At 37.6% G+C, this 10,265-nt stretch overlaps 1 protein-coding gene across 1 annotated transcript; it reads right to left on the reverse strand.

Moving 5' to 3' along the window:
* Positions 1-569: 569 nt before the first annotated feature.
* On the reverse strand, positions 570-6,708 carry LOC131327158 (rac-like GTP-binding protein 5). Its single transcript, XM_058360178.1, has 7 exons — positions 6,327-6,708; positions 4,057-4,144; positions 3,849-3,958; positions 3,670-3,733; positions 1,381-1,445; positions 1,044-1,109; positions 570-941 (listed from the first exon to the last, which is right to left on the reverse strand). Exons 1-7 carry the CDS (start codon positions 6,423-6,425, stop codon positions 840-842), a joined length of 594 nt encoding a protein of 197 aa, XP_058216161.1. The 5' UTR covers positions 6,426-6,708; the 3' UTR covers positions 570-839.
* Between the last annotated feature and the right edge of the window lie 3,557 nt (positions 6,709-10,265).

Raw genomic sequence — 10,265 nt, forward strand, 5'->3', positions numbered from 1 at the left:
ACCTGATACATCAACATCCTCAATAACCATACATTCATTTGTTATTTAGTAGTTTTGAAAAACCGTCACCTGATACATCAACATCCTCGATAACCATACATTCATTTGTTACAGAGGTGTTGGGCACCATGAAAAAGATCCTAATGATTTTTCTTTGTTGTCCCCATGTGCCCAATACTAGTAACTCTTATGAACAGTTAATGAATGATTCTGAGGCACTCCCATGTGATACTCCAATGCCCTCCGACACCTAACATTCTCGTAGAAGTAGACAAGAATGTATGGTGTTGCAATGCATTGGGGCACCATGTGTGGTATCCCAAACCGCGTCAATCTAGTTAATGAATGATTCTGAGGCACTCCCATGTGGTACTCCAATGCCCTCCAACACCTAACATTCTCGTAGAAGTAGACAAGAATGTATGGTGTTGCAATGCATTGGGGCACCATGTGTGGTATCCCAAACCGAGTCAATCTAGATAAATCAATGAGTACTCAAAAGAAACTAGACACATGCAACCATAGAGAATGATATATAAGCAAAAAAAGAATGAACTGAGCCGTGTCCAAAGCAGGAAACAGTTTGGTTTCACATAACAAGATCTTCCACACAATCTGGTTAATACATTAAGCAGAACAAGAGTCACGGGACGCCATGAAAGTCATAAATATACAAATCAGCACACTACTAAAAAAGCAACAACCAAACACTTGATACCGTAACAGAACTTCCTATAAACCACAGCCTTTTGCTTGCTCAACGAGGAAATATAACTGAGTGACTAAGAAACTAATGGATAATTAGCCAGTCGGTCATCTTTTCATCCAGCAGGAAAATCTTACAAGAAATTACAGGCGTTGCGTCCCTTCTTCTTTTTCTTCTTCTGCTTTGGTGGTTGGAGCACCACCTTTATAGCCGCATCGAATACAGCCTTCACATTCTGTAATTTCAAAGCAACATGCTCAAAATTACTATACAATCAATAGGAGGTTCACTGCAGGATTTTAAATGAAGAAACATGGTTAAAAGTAAGATATATCACCAGCTGGGTTTTTGAACTACATTCGATATAAGCAGCTGCTCCGATTAGCTTTCTCAGTTCCTCTCCCTTCAGTAGAAAGTAGAAAGTCAGGTCTTTGCTTTGGAGGGCTACCACGCAAGAATAGAAATCGTGGAGGCAAAGCAGATGGAAACAAGATATATAGAGGAACGGAAAAGACAGGATACATGAAACTGTCCATGAAACAAAGTGAATCTGGACCGTCCAGTGTTGTTTCATGGACAGTTTCATGTTTCCTTTTCATGTACTGTACCATGCCTCATAGAGGAATGGCCAGGATTGATTTCATGAAGATAGAAAGTTGAAGCGGCAGATGTACCTGAGCTGTTGTAATGGGCACCGCACCAGGGTGGTCACCATAGTATTTCTTGTCCTCCCGAAGATCTACCGGAAGCAAAATCAGAGGCCATTAGGTCTAAAGCCTGTGTTTTTTCTTTTTTAAAACTGTCATTTTAGCTGTTATTTTAAGTTCATTATGATCAAAATTTGCTCATCAATGGATGATGCTAACTCATCCATTGACGTTAAATGGCTTGATGGAAGTAAGATTTACATAGTTCAAATTCCAATGTTATGTGACAGTGATGATGCTCCAGGTACAAAATATGCACGCGCACACACACTCACCCACAGACACACGAACAAGAAAAAATTAGTATGAACATTAGAGTCATAGGACACATAGTGTGCCAGAGAGCTATTCCCCAGGCAAACAACAACCAATTTGCTAAACCTTGTATAAACTCGACGGAATATCCCACCCTTAGTTTCTGTTGAAAGGAAAAGAACAAAAAACTTTTACCACAATAAGTTATATAGAATGAGGAAACCAAATTCAGAACATTTTGTTGATGCCAATGCACGAGCAATACATGGCAACTACACCGTTACTGTTTGAGGAGTGACGCCGTATCAACTAAAAATTAGCAAGTGAAAACTGGAAGCGAATGTGAACAATTAGGACAACAAAAACTCAAATCTAGGAACGAAGATAACAAAAGGTAAGATTCTGCATGTTCTTGGGGGGGGACTCAGGGGGGCTGCTGCCCCTTCAAGGGACAGCAGCGTGCTGTCCCAGCCCAGGGGGCCCCGCTCCGGTCTTAGTCCGACGATCGGAAACGTTCACTTCGTAGAGCTAAAAATCAGTTTGATCGGATATCTTTAAATGTCTGATCAGAACACATATAACTTGCCAATAATGGGTTCTAGTAGATTTGATCCAGTGTTTCGGATCCATTCTTTTCAAGACAAAAAGGTTACGATCAGGCACTTAAAGATATCCGATCAAACTGATGTTTTTGAACACTTGTTCAACTCGACGAACTCTACGAAGTGAACGTTTCTGATCGTCAAACCAAGCTCGGAGCGGGACTCCCTGGGCCGGGACAGCAGCCCCCCTGAGTCCCTTGGGTGGGGGGGGGGGGGGCTGTTGGAGACGGTGGAATCCCTTCTTCCCAATAATAGCAATGACATTAGGCACCCTGCCAAGAAAAGACAAATAATAATAAAAGAGTTCTGACCATTTGGGAAAAGACTACAAGATGGATTCTATGCTAGCCCACGCACCAAGTCACAGAGTGCGAGCTGTGTGGGTGCGAAATGCGGGACTGCGAAAGTGACAATTTTTAGAACAGACTTCCAGAGCGTCTTCACTATATGTATTATTATTACATGTCATGTATAATTTTCTTAACATTTATACTTTCCAATAATTGATATACATAATTACTGCAACATTCACAAAAAAATTTTACATTCAGAACCTGTTAAAAATTAAATTATTACTAGTAGAAACAATAAATATCATAATTAAATGTAAACTAGTTATGGTTGAATAGACTAGTTATTCATAGAGTTGCAGACTAGTTTTTGTAGACTAGACATTGCACTGACAAATGCAACAGGCAATAGTGCCCTCAGATTTGACGTTATGCAGGCTTTGTAATAGCTTTTGTTGGCTAGAAACTAGCCACGTGCATTTTGACTATGGAATTTACGTCCGTTGGTTTGACAAACAAATTCGCGCACGGGCAGAAAATAGTTAGCGAATTAGGCGCGAACTTTGTATGAGTTCGCCAATCCGCGATTTGAGTGTGGGTCCATTACCCCAAACTCAAAAATTGTGTGACTATGCCCACGCATGTAAGAAGAACTAACAGTTCCATGAAGCATGAAGAACTAACAGTTCCATGAAGCTTTAAGAAGAGATACTTGACCATGCATCATTTGTCATTTATGTTTCAGTAAACTCATTTTTGAAAATCATCTCCATATTGTAACTTCCACGAAGCTATTAATAAAGAATAAACCAAGTTACTTTTATTCCAGGTTCGTGCGCAAGCTCATCACTCTTTGTCTACCAAAGATGCAAATCTGATGAGATGTAAATAAAAACAAATTGTCTCCAGAATCTTGCCTGATATGGAAATATCCTATAAGGGACTTGAATGCGGAGTTCAGAAGTGACAAATAATAATTTTGCTGTCATTGGCAAGAAGAGCCACACTATCGTGAAACAATTGTACTGAAATTCTCAATGTAAATGACCAAAAGTCCCCACTATAGCACCATACTAGAATGATAAAAAGGATGGTTAAGAGAGTCTAACCAAGTTTTGTTCCAACAAGAACCACTGGGACCCCAGGAGCATAATGCCTCAATTCAGGAATCCACTGAACATCGGAAACAGATATGAAAAGCATTCATCAGTATGAAGTATGACGTCTGATGATAGAGTAACCTTTTTAAAGTTCAAAAAAAAAGGCACAAATGGAAAAGTTAGATTACCTTTTTTGATATATTTTCATAACTGGCCTTGCTAATGAGAGAGAATGCAAGTATAAAGACATCAGCCCCGCGATAGCTCAGAGGTCTTAACCTATTGTAATCCTCTTGACCTTTTTTTTGTCAAAGTTAAAAAGTGTCAAATCCAGCACAATTTTAAGTCGTATAAAGAAGAAGAAAAAGATGTAATCACTGGCCTTAACGAGCTTACCTGCAGTATCCCACAGCCCTAAGTTAACCGTGCTCCCATCCACAACCACATTTGCACTAAAATTGTCAAAAACAGTTGGCACGTAGTCCTGTTGTCATAACATTAACAAAGAGACACCGTAGAGTTCAATTTACCATTTCTGAAAAGCAACAATTACTATACTGCTACAATAAAAGAGCAGGAGCACCGAATCGATATTGTCAACAGGTCAATAATTAAAACTTTGCACAGGTGCCACCATTCGAAAGAAAATTCATACATCCATTTGTAGTTTCCTATGTCAAGTGAAGAACATGGAATGATCACCATCGAAAAAGGGAGATGACCACAATACATGTACTCAACTAAAGCTGCAATGCTTTTTGATAGAAGGTTTCATCAAAATCCTTTCCATAGTCAAAGCCAGAACAATGAGAGCAGCACTTAACACCCTTTCTCTTTTTTTATTTTGTGCTTCACCCCTAGTTTACAACGGGGAAATTCCACAAAACCCTAATTCTTCAAAATCCTCTTCCTTTCCCCTTTCTACCAAACAAACAGCAATTGAGATAAAAACCACTTCATGATTTCAACAACAGGAAAACAGAATTGGTCCTTTCCCAGTATATTCCGAAAGAACTTGAAATTTGATAAGTGTTTTCCTTCAAGTTGTTGCATAGATCAACCAACATAAACCCTAATTTGTTCAATTTAGGTCCCAAAACAACATTTTCTCACCTCATTTTCTAAGGAATTAAGAGAAGCCACAAAAAGAGAAGACCCAAAGTCAAAAAGTCAAATTGAAAGACTCCAAAGGCCCAATTTTCTTGCTGGATTGACTAAACCACCACTATCTTGTTCAATTTGGGGCACACATTCCTTCTCTATCCCTCATTTGCTAAATTCAAACCCACAAAAAGCAAAGACTGTTGTTGAAAAACGTCAAATAGAAAGACCACAGCAGCACTAATTTTGCACTGATCAACAAAAAAAACAAAACAGGTCACCAAATTTAGGGCACTCAAATTCACTTTCCTTTCTCCATTTCCTTCAAAACTAAAAGAAGTCACAAAAACCAAAGACTGTTTTTGCAAAACGTCAAAGTGAAAGACCACAAAAGAAAAATCAAATTATTTTGCTAGATTGACCAAGAAACCACTAATTTGCAAAATTTAGAGCACAAAGAAGGCAAATTTTGTTTTCCCAGAAAACGTTGCATCGAAAACCCATGTAGAAGCATTTCAAGAAGAAAAAAAAACCCATGTAGAAACCCCAATTTTCTTGCTTGATCGACCAAGAAACCACTAACTCGCAAATCTTAGGGCACACAAATTCCCATTTCTCTCCCTAATTTGGACAAGAACTAAAACAAGCCACAAAAGCCAAACAAAGTTCTTCCAAAAACCACTCACATTGAAAACCCTTGATTTTTCTTCCTAAAAAATTGAAGGAGCATTGATGCAATTAAAAGAAATCCCTAATTTTCTTGCTTGCCCGATCAAGAAACCATTACCCTTCCTTTCCCTCATTAGCTCAAGAACCAAAAGAAGCCAGCAAAAGGCCAATTATGCTCCTCCAAAAAACGTAATATCAAGAAAACATGGAAAAACCCCAAATATCTTGCTTGATCCACCAAGAAACCACTAATTCACGCAAATCTTAGCCAACAAAAATCCCCATTACTTTCCCTCACTTGCTCAAGAACTTTAAAAAATAAAAATAAAAAATAAAACCACAAAAGCCAAACACTACTCTTCCAAAAAAAAAACACATCTAAAACCCTTGATTTTCTCAAAGCAATGCCGAATTCTCTTGCTTGCGCGACCAAGAAACCATTAATTTGCAAATTTTAGGGCACATAATTCCCCATTCCTCTCCCTCATTTGCTCGAGGACTAAAAAGAAGCCACAAAACCCAAACACTACTGCGGTGGGGTTTGACCCCGGTAATAGTCCAGTTGCGCAAGTTGCGCGAAAGCTGGCTCGACACTGAGTTCTCAAAAAAAAAAAAAAAACAAACACTGCACTTCAAAAAAACATGGAAAACCCCCCTCATTTTCTTTCTTGATCGACCAAGAAACCACCAATTTCCAATCTCTAGGGCACACCGATTCCAATTCCTTTCCCCCATTTCCTCAACAAACTTAAAACGCAAAACCCTACACTAAATCATTCCCCCCCCCCCAAAAAAAAAAAAAAGGTCCCATCGAAAACCGTTGATTTTCTTGCTAAAAAGGGAAGCAGCATTGATGAAATTGGCTAAACAGAAGTTGTGGGTAAGAAGGTACTCACAGTAGGGAAAGTGTTGCTGGTGTAGGAGATAAGCATACAAGTCTTTCCCACAGCTCCGTCCCCGACTGTGACGCACTTTATGAACCTCGACGCGCTCATTCTCTTCGCCTGGAAAAGTCTCCAGTCAACGACGGCGCGTTCACCACCACTACCGCTACAGATCCCCTGCCGTTGCTATGTTCTGTTTCTGGGTTCTGGGTCTACTCTGACATAAAGTAGTAGAAACTTTATTTATCCATTTATAAGCTCAGTATAAATACTAATTTCAACTTTAGTTAAACAAATAGGGAGCACTAATGTTGATTGTTAGGAGAAACTAGTAGAAAGCAACCGTGCGGGCACATTGATTGATGAAGACCGGAGAGAGAAAGGGAAAGAATTTAAAATAGGATTCGGATCCTCTCGAGCAAGAGTATTTAACGAGTCGAATTTGACTATTTTACTTAATGAGTCTCTTTATCCCGTTAAACGAGTTAAATTTTTGCAATTCGAATCAAGTTTTTTTTTTCCAAAAAACAACAAATACAAATAAAAACCAGAAACAAGTTATACGGATCAACTCAAAACTCGACTTCCAACTCGAATCCGGCTCGTTTAATAAAAGAGTCGAGCGAAGCCACGAACTATTTACGTGTAGCTCGGTTTATTTGTAACCCTTGAGTCACTCCCATTATTTTTTTCTTGTTGCGGAAGACTTTGACCAGGAAGAATATTTTTTCACATAATCCACACTAAGATAGCTTCAACACCTGTTAGCGATAATTACTGGAGGATCCTTATCTGGAATTTTTACTTTGAAAGATTAAGAAATACTCGTATACAGCACGATGTAGATTTTGGGATGGGAGATACTGCCGAGCATCTGCCTGTGGTGCGGGTCAACAACTTTGATTTTAACTAAGCAATGGACAATTCAGTAGGGACCAAGGTAGGGCCAGAGCCGGGTTATGAGAGAAGCCAAGGAAGTCTAAGGCTTGGGCCTCCAAAAAATAGCTAAAAAAGGAACCTCCAAATTCTTAGGGCCCCTTATATATAAGGCCCAAATATTTTTAATCTAACGTTCTCTACACTAAATGCTCAATTCAAATTTTGTGGTGGTAAATATTTTGTAATGAGTTCTTTATGAAACTCTTTGTCGACCAACCTTTGTATGAAAAACATAGAATGAACCTCATTTAAGAAATTTTCCTCTGACCCTCGAAAGTTATGAGCCAGTTCTAAATAGGGCATACATACTCATTATAGGGCCATGGAAGAAAAAGATTCATGAAAAAAAAAATGCGAGTTTAATTCATTTACAAAGCACGCATAACCCATAAAAAAAAAATTGAATTGCTATTATGTTAGATAGAAAGAGGAGAAGAATCCTAAGAGTATTTGTTTCTTCACCTCTCATTTCTTGTATAATTCAACTAATTATACAAATACATTCTTACCAATGTTCAAGCCAACTTGAACGCACTCAGACTAATCTCAAGACCTTAATTTAACGCAAATACACCCTCTGAATATTCTTCCGCTATCGCAATTTATTTAATAGAATTTTCTTCTAGGAACTCAATGCACATTACCTCTTAAAATATGAATGCACTCAACATCTATCAAGGCCTCCCTTCTCCGTTAAGGATGACATATAACTGCATTTTCACCCTCAAAACGCTTATTTAAAGGAATTTCGATTGATTGAAAATCACTTGGAAAAGCATCATATATTTAGTGTCATTTAAAAATATGCTTATTTCCATTTTTCCATCACTAAATGATGCACCTTTCAACTTTGACGTATCACTAATTAGGGTCATTCGCCTCCATTGACTTGTTCAAAAGGAGATAGTTGTTCTCGTTATCTCGGAAGTGTGGGGTCTTTTAAAATTCACGAGTCGGTATAAGAATTTCATGAATTGTGAGTAATTTATTGAATTGTTGGAACGGAAAAAAATTAGGACACTTTTCAAAATTGCACACATCAAGAAAAGTTTATGTTTTATTCGCTTGCTCTATTAACTTTTTTCCAAGTCACATAATAAGGCTGCGTTCTTGTAAACTTTTTTATCTTTTTTGTTTTGTATGTTTTGCTTGTCTTTTTTAATTTTTTGTTAAGTTTTCGTAATATTTTTTGGATTAATTATCCATCTCAATGGAAAGAGTCTAAAAACTAAAAATTATGACTAAAAAAAATAAAGTTCACTAAAGAAGAAAAAAGGCCAAAACTGTCGTCTCATTTTATCTAAAATTATCGTCTTATATGAACTTTTTTCAACATTGGTCCACGTTTTTATACTTTTCTGATTTTTCTCGTCGAGACGAATGATTAATCCCAAAAATTATGACGAAAAGCTCAACAAAAAGTTGCGAAAAGTACAAATTACCAGAAGAAAAAAAAAATTGAGACAAAAAGAATGGAGCCTAGTTACTACTATGTTTTTGACCCACCCGGGCCAACTCCTTTTATAATTAGATAGAGAGATATAGATTAGATTAGAAGGCACAAAAAAGGTGGTGGTTGAGAGGGTAAGACAGACTCAACCAACCATGACAACAAATGCATCATCAAATCTCTTTCATAACTGCTAACTAATCCTTAATTAAATTATGAACCTGACTTGTACTTAATTAGCATGTCATGTTGCGTAAGGCAACCCTTTTGTACGTTGTAGTGATGAATTGCTTTGGTCATTAGGCTTTGATTAATGGTTGCGATGAAGGCAAAAATAGTTTCGTCACAGCCTCGCTATACAGGAAGCCACAAGTTAGGAAAAGTAGACATATAGTCATGCAGAGGCGACACTATTCGAATCATATAACTGCAAAGAATTATTCTTGGCCGCGAAGAATTACTCTTAGCCGCAAAAAATTATTCTTGGCCTCGATGAATTCCTCGTGGCCACAAAGAATTACTTCTTTGGCCGAGAAAAATTACTCTTTGCCGTAAACAATTACTCTTTGGCCGCGAAGAATTACTCTTGGCCGCAAATAATTACACTTGGCCGCGAAGAATGACTTATGGTCTCGCAATTTTTTGCGGCCAAGAGTAATTCTATGCGGCCATAAGTAATTCTTCGCAGCCAGGTGTAATTCTTTGCGGCCATAAGTAATTCTTTACGTCCAGGAGTAATTTTTTGCAGCCAAGACTAATTTTTCGCGGTCAGGAGTAATTCTTTGCAGCCAATAGAAATTCTTAGTGTCAGATTCTTTTTCTTTTTAACTACTAGGTAAGAGAACAAAATTGTAATTCTTCACGTCAAATATATATATATATATATATATATATATATATATATATAGTCTGTCTCCCGTAAGGACCACCTCATTTTAATAAAATGCCGACCTCCCTTTCCCAATTGAATTTCGATGATCCGAGCTGCTCAATGTGTTCAGAACGTGATTTTTAGAGTACCCACGAGAAATCAGCAAAAAAAATGACCGGAAAAGGCTTCATCCGAGCAGTTTTTGTTGTTTTTTATCGAACGGTTCAAACAAAAACTGCTCGGATGAAGCCCTTCCCGGTCATTTTTTTTGCCGATTTCTCGCGGGTACCCTTAAAATCACATTCTGAACACATTGACCGGCTCGGATCATCGAAATTCGATAGGAAAATGGGAGAAATGAGGAGGTCCGCATTTTAACTAAAATAACGACTCCCTCATTTAAGACTGACTGTGTGTATATATATATATATATATATATATATATATATATATATATAATAAGTTCTTATTATGCTTAGTCAGTAATTTTTTTGGAATAGAGGTTATGTTTTTTGACCGCACTATTTAGAAAAATATATGACATTTTGTACATAAATTGTTGATTAATAGATCAACTAGTAGAGTTAAAGTAATTTTTGAACATCTTGCTGGAATCGCCACTGACAAATCTGTACCGCGTTGTAGATATAGTTGTATGGGTTTGTGTGAATAGTATCATTATTCATACATG

This window comes from Rhododendron vialii, chromosome 5a, assembly GCF_030253575.1.
Source record: "Rhododendron vialii isolate Sample 1 chromosome 5a, ASM3025357v1".
Lineage (NCBI taxonomy): Eukaryota > Viridiplantae > Streptophyta > Magnoliopsida > Ericales > Ericaceae > Rhododendron > Rhododendron vialii.

What these genes read in the sequence shown, in the direction of transcription:
- LOC131327158 (XM_058360178.1), bottom strand. Translation starts at nt 6,425, where the DNA reads ATGAGCGCGTCGAGGTTCATAAAGTGCGTCACAGTCGGGGACGGAGCT. An exon ending in CCAGCAACACTTTCCCTACT is followed by an intron (nt 4,145 to 6,326) that starts GTGAGTACCTTC and finishes TTATGACAACAG; the next exon opens with GACTACGTGCCAACTGTTTT. An exon ending in TCTTGTTGGAACAAAACTTG is followed by an intron (nt 1,446 to 3,669) that starts GTTAGACTCTCT and finishes TGCTTCCGGTAG; the next exon opens with ATCTTCGGGAGGACAAGAAA.